Source organism: Pan paniscus, chromosome 1 (genome assembly GCF_029289425.2).
Source record: "Pan paniscus chromosome 1, NHGRI_mPanPan1-v2.0_pri, whole genome shotgun sequence".
NCBI classification, from domain to species: Eukaryota; Metazoa; Chordata; class Mammalia; order Primates; family Hominidae; genus Pan; species Pan paniscus.
In genome coordinates, this window is record NC_073249.2 from 63,983,582 (window position 1) to 64,001,048 (window position 17,467).

The 17,467-nt window shown below is 38.0% G+C and overlaps 1 protein-coding gene across 3 annotated transcripts in view; it reads right to left on the minus strand.

The window, feature by feature from the left end:
• HMCN1 (hemicentin 1) overlaps positions 1 to 9,033 on the minus strand; it is a 462,896-nt gene extending 453,863 nt beyond the window's left edge. For 2 of the 3 annotated variants that reach the window (XM_063598296.1, XM_063598300.1), the window contains exon 1: positions 8,092 to 8,794. In XM_063598296.1, the coding sequence (XP_063454366.1) occupies positions 8,092 to 8,359 (268 nt within the window). In that variant the 5' untranslated portion in view covers positions 8,360 to 8,794. Of the gene's footprint in view, positions 1 to 8,091 lie in introns of all 3 variants that reach the window. The other variant, XM_003815598.5, reaches the window with a different exon arrangement.
• Positions 9,034 to 17,467: the final 8,434 nt, after the last annotated feature.

The following is a 17,467-nucleotide window of genomic DNA, read 5'->3' on the forward strand; positions in this document are numbered from 1 at the left end:
CTAGTCAGGGAGAAAGATGAGTAAGCAGAATTATAAAGACCATCAAGAATGGTTATTGTCTGTTTGATCAGAAACAAATCATAAGCAATGTCAAATTCTGATTTATCAACAATAAAGTAGGAGGCTGTTCCTTAACTAATTAACAAGGGGGGAAAAAACATCATTTCTTGGGAGTCACAGAGGATTCTGTTAAATGGGAAACATGCCTAACACATTTAAAATATCTGATTTACCAAACTTTGGTCCTTATACTTTAAGAGAAAGTCTTTGTTACGCATAGCAAAACACCTCTACATATCCTCAGGAGACATCCAGTGACATAAAACTCACTCACCAAAGTTGAAATATTTTATTATCCTGAGAAATAAGAGTTACCCTTGTCCAAAGTATCTCACTCTTACATTTTAGTGCATTGCATTCAGCTGAATTTCTCTTGGACATAAGAGACCAATCATTTTGCTTATGAAAATCCTCCTTGTACGATGTGCTAGAGACACAGAGAGACTAACAGCTTTTTGGCTCTTTTTCCTATACATATTGAAACTGAAAACATTTCAATTTGAATTTCAGTTCATATAGATGTGCACAGGTTTTCAAGGTCCAAATGTGTAATATCTTCCATGTAAAAATCTTTCTATTCATTATGGTTTCAAATGATCTTGCTATTGCTCAGAAAAATATTCTAAGAGAATCATTTTACTAAAAAAAAAGTCCTGGAGGAATTTCTTACCACTGTGTATATACAACCAAACTATACAAAGTCACTGAAGGCTGATGAACTGTATTAAAATGAAAACTTTTATATACAAAGATATATAATGTCAATATTTCTCCCAATGAATCAAGTCCTTGCTACTTTGAACCTCTTTATAGTCGCTTATTTTTCTTTATATTATAATGATGTAAATCATGGACTTTGACAATAACCTGCCAATGCTCTAATTTTATAGATGGAGAAACAGAGGGTCGAGCAAGGTTAAAAGATTTGCTGAAGTGACAAGAATAAGGAAAAGAACACAAGTATTCTGTTCCAAACTGGATGTTCTTTTTGCTTTTATTTGTATTCATAAAATACTTGTTGAATCGTTTATCAAAACTAAGCTCAATTTTAGCCTTATGATCAAAGCAACCATTCCGGTAGTTGGACACAGCAATATATTTATATTTGTATTTCATAAAATACTAGTTGAATAGTTTGTCAAAACTAAGTTCAGTTTTAGCCTCATGAACAAAGCAACTGTTCCAGTAGTTGGACATGGCAATATAATTACAAAGATTTCCAAATCCTCTTTACCCATTCTCTTTGAATTCTCTCCAAACAGGCTTTCACTCCCATCTCCTCCGTGAAACTATTCTTGTTGAGTCACCAATGACTTCCACATTGCTAAACTGATTAGCCAATTCTTGATCCTCCTTTTAAGTGACCAATTAGTTCTTCCTTGAAACAGTTTCTTGACTTCTAGGATAACATACTCTGCTCGTCCTATCCTGAGTTCAATTTCGTGGGCTGCTTTGCTGATTCATCCTCATCTCTCTGATTGCTAAACACTGGAGTCCCAGGGCTAGGTCCTCAGACCTCTTCTCTTCTCCATTTATAGTCAGTCTCCCTTAATGGTCTCATTTAGTCTAATTGTCCTAAATACCATCTATATGTATGTCTGTGGATCCCAAGACATCTCCCCTTGAACTTAAATCTCACATATCCAACTATCTTCTTATCTCTACTTGAGTATCAAAAGGCATCTCAGACTTTAACACCTAAAAATCAAAACTTCATCCTACCACCCTTTATCAAACCTGCTTCTTGCTCATTCTTCTCCATCTCAGTGAAAGGCCATGCTATGCTTCTATTTACTCATCTTAGTCCATTCAGTGTAGCTATAACAGAATGCTTTAGGCTGGGTAATTTCTAAAGAAAAATGGCATATTGGGCTTATGATTCTGGTGACTGGAAAGTTCAAAATTGGGCAGCTGCATCTGGTGAGGGCCTCATGCTGCTTCCATTCACAGTGGATGATGGAAGGGAGGTGGGGCATTGCAAAGAGATCACATGGCAAGAGAGGAAGCAAGAGACAAAAACCAAGGAAGCCAGACTCTTTTTAACAACTTGGTTTTGTTTTTGTTTTTGTTTTGTTTTTGAGATAGAGTCTTCCTCTATTGCCCAGGCTTGAGTGCAATGGTCCAATCTCAGCTCACTGTAACCTCCACCTCCAGGGTTCGAGCGATTCTACTGCCTCAGCCTCCCAAGAAGCTGAGACTATAGGCACGTGCCACCATGCCTGGCTAATTTTTGTATTTTTAGTGGAGACGGGGTTTCACCATGTTAACCAGGCTGGTCTTGAACTCCTGACCTCAAGTAATCTGTCTGCCTCAGCCTCCCAAAGTGCTGGGATTACAGGTGTGAGCCACCGAGCTACCCGCCACCCCATCCCCCTACCCCCCACCCCCTGCCCAATCAACTTACTCTTAAAGGAATTAATCTATTCACACAAGAGCAAGAACTTGCCCTCAAGGGAAGACATTAACCTATCCATGAGAGATCTACCTAAACACTTCCTACTAGGCCCTACCTCCCAACACTGACACATTGGGTATCAAATTTCCACATAAAATTTTTGGCATGGAAAAACCATATCCAAACCATAGCATCAGTCAAGCCAAATCCTCAGAACCTGTCTTGTCTTCTTTATTTTTCTAAGACCTCACATCCAGTTCATTAAATCCTTTTGGTTTCATCTTTAAAATATACAGAAAATCCAATTATTTCTCACACCTCCCACAGCCACCAACTTCATGCAAGATATACCATGTTCTTTTATCTGAATTATACAATAGTGTCCTGTCTATTCTCCCTGTTTCTGCCCTTGTTCTGCTTCAGACTATTCTCAAACAACAGAATGATTATGTAGATGCATAAGCCAGATCACGTCACTTCTATGTTCGGAACCCTAAAATGCCAACCCATCTCACTCAGAGTAAAAGCCAAAGTCATAATGGACTACGAGCCCTTTCCTGAAATGACTCAACCATATTTCTGACTTCACCCTCTAACTTCTTCCTATCACTCATTGTGTTCCAGACTCTCTGGTCTTTTCACTGTTCCCTGAACATGTCAGGATGCTCTTATCAGGAGAGTTTTTCATTTATTGTTTCTCCACCTGTAACATTCTTTCCATAAATATCCTCATTTCTCCCTCCCTCACCTCCTTCAAGTCTTTGATCAAATGTGACTTTTCAGCTGAGGACTTCCCTAATGACCGAATTTAAAATTCCAACACCTTCAATCCACCTCAAACTCCCCATCCCTTTTCCTGCTTTTTATTTTCTCCATACCAATTATCATCATCAAAAATACAATATATATTTTAATTGTTTTCTTTTTTGCCTGTGTCACTCCCCACCCCTGCAATAGAATGTAAGCTCCATGAATGCAGGCGCTTTTATCTGTTTTACGCCCTTTTATGTGAAGCAAGGTCTGAAACATATAGGTGAGTGAATGAATGAATGCATGGAGACTCATGTAAGATATCCTGGGAAGAAAGTGGAGACACAATTGTGAAAGAGAAGAAAAAAAGAGTTTTCTTTCTATGAAGTAACTCATTAAAACACACTGTCCTGTTCCCTCTCCTCCTGTCTCTGGTACCTGCCTTAAAGAGAGGAGGGGATATAAGACAGTGAGTGATAAAAGAAGCTATAGTGAAAGAGAGATGATCAGCCCTCCTCAATGTTGTATTTCAAGGAAGGGAGGAATATATTTTGAGTGCTATGTAAAAAGCACAGTAAAAATTAATACATAAGAATCAAAAATTTCAATAACAGCATGTTGCATCAGCAAAGACATGGAATCAACCTAGATGCCCATCAACGATGGACTAGACAAAGAAATTGTGGTACAGATACACCATGGAATACTACACAGCCATAAGAAAGAGTGAAATCATGTCCTTTTCAGTGACATGGATGCAGCTGGAGTCCATTATCCTAAGCATATTAATGCAGGAACAGAAAACCAAATACCATATGCTCTCACTTATAAGTGGGGGCTAAACACTGAGTACACATGTACACAAAGCAGCAAACAGACACTGGAACTTACTTGAGATTAGAGGATAGGGGGAGGATGAGGACTGAAAAACTATCAGGTACTATGCTCACTACCTGGATGATGAAGTCATTTGTACACCAAACCCCAGTGACACACAATTTACCCATGTAACAAGCCTGCACATGTGGCCCCTGAACCTAAAATGAAAGTTGGAAGGAAAAAAAGAAGTTGTATGCTACATAAAGAAAATAATCTCCAGAATGAGTTTACTTTCTATTTTTTGAATTATTTTAACTGTAAGAAGAGCTTTATAAATCTATGTGCTATAATAAAGAACTTTTGCAATTTTCAAATAATAGTAATAGTAGTGTATTGAGGAGGTTGGGAAGAAATCGGAACCCTCACACAGCGCTGGTGGGAATATAAAATGGTACAGCTGCTTTGGAAAACAGCTTGGCAGTTTCTCAAACAGTTAAACATAGAGTTACTATGACCCAGCAATTCCACTGCCAGGTATATCCATCATGGACTAACAGATAAACAAAATGTGGTATATCATACAATGGAATATTATTTGGCCATAAAAAGAGGAATGAAGTACTAATACATGCTACAACATGGATGAAACTTGAAAATGTTATGCTAAAGTGAAAGAAGCCAGTCATCAAAGACCTTATAGAATATGATTCTACTTGTATAAAAGTCCAGAACAGAAAAATCTATAGAAGCAAAAAAATAGATTAGTGGCTGCTTAGGACTGAGGGGAAGATGATTGGGGTATAGGAGACTGAAAGCTGAAGGGTGCAGCATTTGTTTTTGAGGTAATGAAGATGTTCTACAATGGACTGTGGCAACATTTGCACCTATCTGTGAATATACTGAAAAGCATCAAATTGTACACTTTAAGTGGATGAATTGTATGGTAAGGGGATTACATCTCAATAAAACCATTAAAAATAAATACATTAAGTGTGATTGTGAAAGTGGAAAATCCATCTTAACCACCGTTAACATCAAAATCAAAAGGTTGGCTCGCCTTTCCATGACCCCCGTTCATCTCTGGTACCTCCTCCTACTCTAGACACATGTGCTGCTAGTTCAACACAGTGCTTCTTACATGCACATATTCTGAATGGTCTTATCTCATTTTCAACTTGTTAGACATCCTGCCTCCACTACCTATGTGTTCCATGTGTTTTAAATTTACTCCATCTGCAAATACACACCTTGCCCCAAACTGTAATGCAGGGCTCCAAAGCAATCATCTGCAAAGATCTAAAGGTTTATATCAAAAGACATAGAATATATCCCAGAATTCATCCATTATTTCATCTAGCTAAATGCGATAGATGTCAAAGGGCTTATAAACATTCAAGATTATTAATATAATCATATTAAATTCTATACATTATTTCTTTCCATGTTGGTTGTGTCACCCAACCATAGGAATATGTGTTAGGCACTATGAAAACAACCATATGTAAAAGAGTCATTAACTGTCACAATTAGAAGAGACCTTAAGAGATATTCACATAGAATTCTCTCAATTTATATAGTTGAGGATACTAAGATTCAAAAAGTAAATATACTTTTCTAATGTCACTCACTAAGACAGCCAATTCCCATTTAAGGTCCTTCCTGTCATTCCAAGATGCTCATGCCTGTAATCCCAGCACTTTGGGAGGCCAAGGCAGGACAATCACTTGAGGCCAGGAGTTCAAGACTAGCCTGGGCAACATAGTGGAACCCCTGTCTCTATGAAAAAAATAATTAGTCAGATGTGGCATGTGCCTGTAGTCCCAGCTACTTGGGAGGCTGAAGTGAGAGGACTGCTTGAGCCTAGGAGGTTGAGTCTGCAGTGAGCCATGATAGTGCTACTGCACTCCAGCCTGGGTGCCAGAGTGAGACCCTGTTTCAAAAAAAAAAAATAAACAACAACAAAAAAAACTACAAAGAGGCCAAAAACTCTTAATGATTATACACACACACCTACAGAGGAAAAATATCACACAAATAAAGTACTACAATCTAGTAAAGTAAATACTAAAGTTAACGGTATGTTTAAACTTCAATTTCTCTCTTTATTTTCAAAAATATTTTAAATAGCTTTAGATAACATGAATATTTGGCCACTTCTACTTTGAATCACAATGTAAACAGAATTAATAATTCTGTTGAATTATACACACAATTAAGTTTATGAAACCAATTTAAATTAGTTAACCATTTTCTCATATTACTGGATTCAGAAAAGCTCTAACTTATTCAGTCATCTGTTATTAGCATGTCAAGTTTCCCCAACTTTAAATCATGATTGCTAAACTACAGGAAAGTCAACTACAGCAAAGAGCAAACTCTCCCATTTGGTAACAATTGAAAGGCAGGGCACCACAATACAATTCATTCCAATAAGTTTTCATATCACTTCAAAATATCAGGATAGTCCAGTATCCATGTATAACTTGAGGCAATTTTTGTATTCTGTTTACAGCAATATAATTTCATAAGAGTTCTTTGGTGAAAAGCAAATCGTGGTGTTAGAGAAAAAAGAAAATTTCACTTCATTTTTTAGCTAACTTCAGACTCAACCATCTAGAAGAAACATATTCAAGGTATTCCAAAATAACAAAGACCTCAAACTGCATCACAGTTGGCATCTTGACATTTAATACATTGAAAATCACAACATATGAAGTGTCTTACTAAGACAGTAAACACAGTAAATAATCATTCAATTCTTTGTTCAAATATAAATAATATTCATGTTTAACCAATGTAGAAATTACAAATATATGTAATTACATATATGTAATGTATGTATGTGTATGTGCGTGTATATATATATATTACATATCCCAGAAGAGTAGGACAGATTGTTTTCATCATGTGAAGAGCATGAAAATCCGAGAGTTCTATATATCTTTAAATTTCTCCCAGTGCCATCGTTTAACAGTTAAAACCTGCCATATTTAATACCTACCAATAATTTGAACTTATATACCTTTGCTAAATGCACAGGAAAGAATTTCAGATTGCCGATATCACACTCTCGTTGTGAAGAGGTTGTGTCAAGTTCTTCTAGTGAAGGGAGAATTTCAAAAGCAGGAAAAGTGTGGGAGAACAGTGGGGGAGGACTGTTAAGAAATCACTGCTTCATTTCTTCAACTGGGCAGCAACTTGTGCTAATGAAACTCAGGTGGACATTAGACTGCCAGCCCCAGGGCTTCCCTTGCAAGGCTACCCTCAGCTATGGCAATGGGGGCTCCTATAAGCCTCACAGAGAGGTGCTACTTTAAAGAGAAACTGAAAAAAGTAAATAGGATCATATTACAGTGGAGCTGCTGAAACCTATGGCTTTAGGGCAAAAATGAAGTTATTTCACTTCAACTACCTTTAAAAAGCACAGACATTCCGAATTACAAGCAATTCTACCGCAGGAGACATGGATGTAATGTTTATACCCATCTGTGAACCTATCTAATGATGCCCTGGTGCAAAGATGAATAGATTCAGTTAAGAAATGATTGGTTTCTCTCTTTTCTTTTCATGTCTTCAGTTCCACTAGTAGTTACTACTTACAGGCTTCCTTGTGTCTCACACAATAGGTTTTTTCCCCTCTTAAATGAGAGTTATCCTCAGAGTGTGCTTTCAATCTGGATGTTAGCCCCTAGAGCTTCGCTGCTATAAATTCGTGTCCAAGTCTGCCTTCGTAATTAAACATGCTTTAGTTCTAAAATCTAAGTGAGTTAAGTGATTTTGATGTCGTTGCCCAAGATTTTTGGTTTTGTTTTTCGTAACTCCACATTTCCAGGTTTGAGGACCACAGTACAAGTTCCCTAAACAAGCCATCTCCACCAGGGCTGAGACTTAAGTAGGTATCAATGAGCAAACCCAGACGCCAGCAAGTAATTCTTTGTTACAACTATTTTCAGCTGCACATTTTTTAAAATGGTTTTGAAACTTCCTGACAAACAATTTCATTCACAGCATGAGAAATAATGTAATCATGAGACATAGCAAAGACAAAGTATAAATATTTCCCTTACCTGGATCATGGAAAGGCACCAACGCAAAGTTGAAAAGAGGTCTCTTAGGTCTTTTCAAAGACGTCTCCAAAATTTTGGAAGCCCCTTCAATCACCTGAACTAAATCATCATACATAGAACCAGTCACATCAAACACAAAAGCCAACGTGGAGGCCCCCTCGGGAATTTCCTCAGCTCTGATCTCTGACTGGGGGCTCGCATCTTGAGCTAGGGAAGAATAAAGAAGAGCAAACAGGAATACTGTATGGACAACTTCCCAGGAAATCATTTTCTTTTTTTTCCCCCTCTTTTTCCCCCTCAGCGCCTAAGCACTGTGCTCAGTCCTCCTCAACAACAGGCAGAGGGTTTCCTCTCAGAGTAACTCATCAGACTCTTGGAATCTCTGAACTAGCAAAACGTTTGGCGCTGAGAATCAGACGGGGACAAGCACCAAACTCGAATCCCTCCAGGGGTTGGGCAGGGCAGGGATGCGGCAGCTTTTGTCTGGATGCGGCTTCCTCCTGGACTGCTATCTGCCCGCGGGCCCTGGACAGCCTGTGGCGCAGTGCGGGCGGCGCGCCGGGTCCATGCCCCGGGGGCAGCTCTGAGCCTGCGGCGCCGCGGCCCGAATCCCGCTGCCCTCGCCGCCGCCGCTGCTCTCCGCCTGGGCCAGCGACTGAGGTTCCCAACTTTCCACTGTTTGCAGCTCACGAGCGACGAGGGGAAGCCTGGCTCGGCCTCGCCTCCTGATTGGCCAGTTGCCGTCCTCCCTCCTTTGCTCTGGAGGCCCCCCCTGGAGGGTGACTTTTCCCTCAACTGATTGTAGGGTCAATTCAGTCCCAGGGAAGCGCTTACGGTGTCAGCTCGGTTCTCACCGGCACCGTTCCTAACCTGCAAAACCCTAGTGTAAACAATGGCTTTCAAGAATGTGTGGCAAAGACCCAAACCGAGGGACACCACACTAGCACAAAGGGAATTTTTTCTATTGTGTACAACGCGGCTTCAGACACCTCTTTCCTAATTCCCCCCAGAAGTCAAGACGCCCCAGCCCAGCTTCCTGCCTCTCAGCCCACAACTCGGCCCAGCCAGGAGGGGGAGCTGGAAAATTCTCTCAGCTGCGAGGCAGCCACACTATCGCTCTTTGATCTCCTCTGAGACCTTGGACTGCAGGGAAGGGAGGGAGGACAACCCTGAAGGGGCAAGAAGCCCAGGAAGAGGAAAGGGGCTGCTGAGGGAAATGAGAGACAAGAACTAGGTAGTCATTAACTGTAGAGGGGAATGTGAATACAGGATGGAAGCCCCGTAGAAAGGACAAGGAGGAGGGGCGAGAGAGGTGTGGGGAAAGAGTGAGACATAAAATTCATATTAAAGAGAAAATTGATTTTTTAATTGTATTATCAAGATTCACATTTGCTGAGCAGTTTGAATCCTACGCTCAGCATAGTAAGGCAGAATAATATCCCCGTTTCAAATTTCCTCCCCTCAGGTCTCAGCCAAAGATCCATTGGAAAGGTGCTCCCCTCTATGGCATTTTCTTGCCAGTCAAGAAGGAAACCTCACCCTGGAAAACATGCCAACGTTTTTCCGTGTTGTGATTGCTATATACATTACAGTACTAATAACAGAGATAAGAGGATAAGCAAAGAAAGTCTACCATGAACTAAGGATTCTTTATGTCATTTTAATAAAAACGCATTTCCTTCCTGGAAAAGGAGTTGTTGTCCAGATCCCAGCATTTAAAGAGGGGCAAACAGGCATCTTGATCTCTGTTTGGATGTATATTAGACTGCCCACCCAACGGAGATGCAGCCTGAGGAAGAGTTAGCTCCCACCAACCTTTTGTAATCTACAACTGTCTTCTCTTTCAGTCCCAGCGGCTGTGGAACCCAAGTTTATGATACCTATAAGTCATGTCACTTAAAGGAAGCAGACAGGCCATTTGGGCTGAGTGGGAATATGAGAGGAAAGGGGGAAGGTACTTCCTTCTCAAGCAGTATTTAGAGAATGCTATTTGAGTCTCCCATTCTGTTGTTTATTTAAAAAGGATTTCATTCTAAGTCTTAGAGACCTGAGCTATTCCAGGTGCTCAAGGGAGGCCACAGAGCCTAGTGATTAAGAGTTCTGGGTCAGATACCCTGGGTTGAAAGCCCAGCTGTGACATTTAACTGTGTGACCTTCAAGAAGGTTACCAAACTTTTTCAGACCTGTGTTTACTCAGCTGTAAATGGGAATAATGATAGCACCCACCTAATAAGGATTAAATGATCTATAAATGTTCCATGTGCACTTGAAAAGAATGCTGTTGGGTGGAATGTTCTATAAATGTTAATTAGGTCAAGTTGTTTAATAATGTTCCAATCTTCTATATCCTTACTGATTTCTGCCTATTTGTTCTATCAGTTTTTGAGAGTGGTATTGAAATATCTGACGATAATTGTGGATTTGTGTATTTCTTCTTGCAGTTCTATGAGTTTTAGCTTCATGTATTTGAAGCTCTGTGGTTAGTTACATAAGCACATAGGATTATTATGTCCTTTTGACATAATGGACATGAATTGACGCCTTTATCATTATGAAGTTGCCTTCATTGTCCCTGGTAGTATTATTTGTTCCAAAATATACTTTGTCTGATATTAACACTGCAACTTTCTTTTGATTAGTGTTGAATGGTGTATCATTTTCTATCCTTTCACCTTTAACTTATTTTTTTTCTTTATATTTAAAGTGTATTTTAGGTAGTCACCCTAAAATTGGGTCTTGCTTTTTCATCCAGGCTAATAATCTCTGCCTTTTCATTTGTGCTCTTAGATGTTTTACACTCAATGTGATTATGGATATGGTTGAGTTTAAATCTGCCACCATGCTATGTGTTTTCTATTTCTTCCATCTATTCTTTGTTCCTTTTTTTTTTTGCCTTCTTTTTGAATATTTTATGATTCCATTTTATTTCCATTGCTAGCTTATTAGCTAAAACTCTTCTAGTGGTTGCTTTACAGTTTATAGTATACATCTTTAATTTACCAGCCTTTCTTCATGTAGTGTTATACCACTTCATGTATAAGAACCTTAGATTAGTATACTTTCATTTCTCCCCTCCTGACTTTTTTACTATTTTTGTCATCCATTTTTATTGCATATTACTATATTTTAAATCCCACATTATATTGATTTTTTGCATAAGGAGTCAGTTATCTTTTAATGAATCTAAATAAGAAAAATTTAGCATATTTACCCAGGTAGTTACCATTTTTTGTGCTGTTCATTTCTTTGTGTAGATCCAGATTCCCATCTGATATCACTTTCCTTCTCACTAAGAGACTTTCTTTAATAATTTCAGTAACGCAGTTCGACTAGAGACAAATTCTTTCACTTTTGTATGTCTGGAAAAGTTTTTATTTCACTTTTGTTTTTCAAAGAGTTTTTTCTTTTTTTTTTTTGGCTGAGTAAAGAATTCTAGGTAGACAGGTTTTTTGTTTTTCTTTCAGTACTTTCATTTGTCTTCTTGCTTGTATTGTTTCCAATAAAAAGATAATCTCTATCATCTTTGTACTTACTTGTTCTATATAAACCATGTATGTTTTTAAGAGTTTTTTTATTGTTACTGTTTTTGAGCAGTTGGATTATGATGTGCATTGATGTGACTGCCCTCATATTTCTTGTACTTCTTCCATCTGTTTTCATCAAATTTGGACATTTGGGGCCATTATTTTTTCTGTCTTCAACCTCCTTTCCTTTAGGGGCCCCAATTAACACATATATGAAGCTACGTAAAGTTCTTCCACAGTTCACTGATGCTCTCTTCATTTTAAAAAAATAATTTTTTTCTTTTGTCGCTATGCTTCATTTTTTATAGTTTCCATAACTATTTCTTCAAGTTCGTTAACCTTGACTTCTCCCTATTCAATCTGCCAATTGCCTCATCCAATATATTTTTCATCTCAGGCATTGTAGTTTTCAACTCTTGACGTTTAATTTGGATCTTTTTTATGTCTTCCTTTTCTCCTTTTAAGTGTATAAATAGAACACAGTTATAACAACTTCAATGTGTGCATTTGATCATTTTAATATCTGTGTCAGTTCTGGATCAGTTTCAATTGGTCAGTACTCCTACTTGTTATGGATTGTATTTTCTTGCATCTTTTCAAGCCTCATAATCCTTGACTACCTATCAGACACTGTGAATTTTAACCTTGTTAGGATAACAAGGATATCTCTGTATTCCTATCAATATGCTAGGACTTTATTCTGGGACAGAATTAAGTTGCTTAGAAACAGTTTGATCCTCTTAGGGCTTTCTTTTAACAATTGTTAGGTGAAACCAAAGCAGTATTCAGTCTATGGCTAAGTATTTCCACTACTGAGAAAAGGCCTTTCTGTATACTCTGCCCAGTACTCTATGAATCATGGGGTTTTCTAGTCTGACTAGAGATGGTCTGGAGTGTGACCCCAGGGTACAGGTATGAGGGGTAGAGGTAATGAAGTAAGGAAGAAAGGATAGCCAATATAAGAGTACATTATCAAGTTGATTGCTTTTAGGTCTTTTGTAGCTTCACTACCATCAAGTGGGTGATAGCACTTAAGAATGTATTTAAAATCCACAGGGTGCCGTAGTTGGGAAAGAGAAAAGGAACATTTAATACCTAAAAGGCATTTTTACGTAGATATGTATATATGTAGAAATAGACATATATCTTCCATAATCTCAAATCCATCTCTTGTCTTAAGTCTCATATATTGATGAATGTATGACTTGGGACACAGGAGGGGTCTCTCATTCCTTTTCAATAAAATTTGGTCTTATATTAAAATGCAGCTCTCTGGGACAAAATAGTCCCTGGACGGAAATCTTACTTACACTTTAGAATAAATGAACCCCTGAAAGTAGACTTTGACAAGCAGTCAGCTGAGAATACCAAGAATATAAATCAAGAGAACATGATTGAGTTAGGAAAAGGGCCCAGACCAGGATGAGAATAGGAGGGGTTGGGATAAAAGAGTAGGAGAGGTTGGGATAAAAAACAACAACAGTGAAGCTTAAGTGAAAGTATTGCCCAGGAATAACAATATATGAAGTGGTGAATGACAAGTATCCAATAAACTGACCTAATCCAAGTAATTCTTGGGTATTATCCAATATTACCCCTTATTTGACAGAGCAATTAAATCCATAAAAATGTCATAGTGAATAACCTGAACCCTCTATTGTCTCTTAACCCCAAACTGTACTCAGTTATTTACTTGTTTATTCCTCAAGAAATTTCTGGAATAACTGTTATTTAGCCAGGGATTATACTATGTACTAGAGAGAGAAAACTCAGTCCCTACCCTCAAGGCACTTACAGTTTTGTAGGGCTGAGCAAACAGATTAAGAATGTTCTGAAAGACTAAACCTGGCATTCTAAGGAAGCAAATAGGGCAGGCACCACTCTCAGGAAAGGCAAATCAGGTAAGGTGTTCCAGAAAGTATGGCATCTTAAGTAAGTGTAGAATATGTAGAAACTTACCAGGCCTCAGTTGGGGTTGGGGGTGAAGAGACATAACCCATTTATAGAACTGCAGGTAAGGTTCAAGTGTGGAGAAAGTACAAAAGGGAGCCAAGCATAGATCATTAGCAGCCTTGATACCAGTTGTAAAGGTTTGGATTATGTCCTAAAGACACCAAAGGACTTTAAGCTGAAGAGTAAAAAGATTTATACTTTACAAAACCACTTGATGTGTGAGAGATGGAATAAGGGAAATAAATTGGAAAAAAGAAGAAAAATAGGAGTAGGTTGCAATAAAAATATTGATGACATTCTTTATCTAAGGAAACTGAGACTTGGAGAGTTAAGCAATTTGCCTAAATTCTATGATAGCAAGCAGTAGAGCCAAGACTTCAACCCAAGCAATCTCACTCCAGAGCCTCTGCTGTTCACTGTTTGCAAAGCTCCCTTCTGGCTGTAAGTACAAGGAGGTGAACTAAAATAATAGTAATGGATAATGCAAGGAGTGACATGAATTCAAGATCAACATGATTTGGTAATTTTCAGTCACTTTTTATGAAAAGAGCTGCATAGGTAACTCCAAAGAAGCACAAACCAAAAATACCCTTTAAAGGCCATGAGGACAGAGACAGGGAGAAAAGAGAAAAGTAAAAGACCTTTTCAGTTTATCAGGAACTGATATCTATCCTTGATCTTAGAAGTCCTAGGAGGAAGGGAATGAAAGCAGAGAATGGAGTTGCCTCTTGTAAAGTTTACATACACAATGTTAGATTTTGCAGCAACACGTAGCAGATTATGGAACATTTCTAGTTTCATGATAACAATCACCAAATTATTCTCAAAAGTCTCCTTACATAGATTCTCATCATTAATGTTATATTGGATGGTGGGGATGGGGGAATGAGGCAAAGGGAAAGGTAACATTGTTTTTTAATTAGTCCAGCACATTTCCAATAATGTCACTGCTAAAATCCTCTCTCCAATTCAGTTTTCTCCCTTGAAATTCTTCTACCTGCTCTGGAGAAGACTGTGCTTACTGTTAAATATTTTAAGTGATCATTTAATTGGAAGCATTCATCACACAGGGCCTGATAAAGCCTAGTTTAGAAAAACTTTGAATTAATAAGGGTTGTGAAGATGATTGCTGTAAAGCAGTGTGCAAAAACACCGCTTTGTAGTAAACTGCCTCCTGCAAATCACTAAATGGCTTGAAGTTATTCTCAATGATCCTTCCCAAAATGTCTTCTTCTCTACATAATGAGGCCCACAGTTATTTTATGTTTACTTTAGTACATTTCTACAGGGCAAGTAACTTGCTATTGCCATTGAATTTAAAGTACAGTACTTTTGCACCAACCATAATGGTTATACTTGGCAATTCTATGACACTTAAAAAAAAGAAAGAAAGATTATTTGTTCTTCTCTTTTCTCCTTTAAGAAGGCAATAAAAGGACAGAAAGCCATCATGTTATAACTGGAAAACTAATCACATAGAATATTCTCTTATACTAATCAAGTTTAAGTCTGGAATTAGTTTATATAAAACAGATGTTTACATTCTTATTCTCCTTTGGTACTAAAGAGAAAAAAAAGCACAGAATAACTCTCATGGCATACTTTGGGGAATGTAATACTCAGCTTCTACTTTTTTTTTAATGAAGCCAGGAAGCCTTTGGTCAGCGAGGGGAACAAGCAGAAGAGGGAAAAGCACCAAGGGCCTAGTCTTTTACTCCTTATATAGGCAACATTCCCATCATAAAACAGGAAGTATGCTGCCTCAGAAGAGAAAACTGGCTCACAACAAATCCAAGAGGACGTAGAAAACGTGAGTCTGGTAGCTTGTCCAAAAGGAGCCACTCTTTAGGCTCAGCTGGGGCCCTAGTTTTCTAGGACTTGTGATTCTGGTTTGTTTATCAGTTGTGGTCCTCTCTACAAGGACCTCAGCTCTCCATCCCCGTGTACGTACCCCCAAATAAAGATCAAGACCTTCAGGCTGTCCTCATAATACTTGGGGAAAGTCTTGTAAACCCTAACTGAATGCTTAATGAGGAATAAAGACTCCAACCAAAAATATCTCTGCTTCATTTTCTGAAAAAAAAGACAGAAGAAATTAAAATTTATTCTCAATAACCCTTCTTGAGATGTCCTCTCAAACCTCCCCGCTCCTCTCACAGGCAGCTGCTACCTCCATAAAGTCAGGGCCCAAGTAACTCTCATACCCAGTCTCTTCTGCTGCTTTACCCCAATCCAAAAGCTGGAAAAAATTTTAAAGATCGTTTTTCTACTCTAGGACCTTATACAGAGAGAAAACTGAGGCCCAGAGGATGACTTGTCTAAGATCTCACACACAAAAAAATTTGAGACAGTGCAGAAGTATATTTTGAGCTTGTGATGATCACTCTTGCACCTTATCAGATGTAATAGCTAATATTTACTGAGTACCCATGTCCCAGGCACTATTTTAAGTGAAATATATATATATATATATATATATATATATTTTTTTTTTTTTTTGATACAGAGTCTCACTCTGTTGCCCAGGCTGGAGGGCAGTGGCATGATCCCAGCTCACTGCAACCTCCACCTCCCAGGTTCAAGTGATTCTCCTGCTTCAGCCTCCCAAGTAGCTGGGACTACAGGCATATGCCACCATGCCCAGCTGATTTTTGTATTTTTAGTAGAGATGGGGTTTCACCATGTTAGCCAGGCCAGTCTCAAATGCCTGACCTCAAGTAATCCACCCACCTAGGCCTCCCAAAGTGCTGGAATTATAGGCTTGAGCCACCACACCCAGCCTTAAGTGCTTTATATACATGAATGCACTGTCACCTTTAATTCTCATTCCAAAACTGTAAGATAGTTAATAGAATGATCCCCATTTCATAGAAGAGGAAATTAAAGATGAAATTAACACAAAGAGGTTAAGTCATCTGTTCTCACAGCTCATTCTTCTCCCCTTCACTTTTATTCTCCTTCTTTTGCCTTTAGTCTATGTTTTCCCTATGACTTTACAGTAAAATTGAAAACTTTTAAACTTTGAAATATACAATTACTTTATAGTATATTGCAAAGTTTCATCATTAATATGATACATACATTATAATTATATTGATCTTTTCAGAAAAAAAAGACAGTTTTGGTTTTTTTTTTGCTTTGTGAATTATCCATGAAGCATTATTTGTTCTTGAATGAGCTTTTCCTGCTCATGAGTATTTCTCTGAGCTTTCTCGCTTATTCACAAATTCAAAGTAATTTCATATTTTTCCTCCAATGCCACGAACTCCTTGAAAATAAGGGTTGTGTTTTATTCATTTTTATAAACACGTAGTGTTTTATTCATTTTTATACAGTAGGAATTCAATAATGTTTCTTTGATGAGTTGCTGAATTCATTATGATTAATAATGATAACCATAATAACTGCCATCTGAGTACTTTAAGCATATTTTGTATGTGTGTGTATATATATACACATGTATATGTATATATATACACATATATGTGTGTATATATGTACACATATATATGTGTGTATATATATGTATATACACACATATATATGTGTATATACATATACACATATATATGTATATACACACACACATATATATGTGTGTATATATATACACACACACACACACACATACATACATACATGTTTTCAGAGGCAGGGTCTTGCTATATTTCCCAGGCTGGTCTCAAACTCCTTGGCTCAAGCAACCCTTCCACTTCAGCCCCAACTCCCCTTACCTCCCATAGCTAGGCATGCATCACCATGCACAACAACTTTAAGCATATTCTTAGCACATGAGTGAATTCATGAACACATTTAATATTCACAATGACCTTGTTTGTAAGATAAGTATTCCTACAACCATCTCAAAGATGAGCAAACTAAACTCAGAATGACAAGCA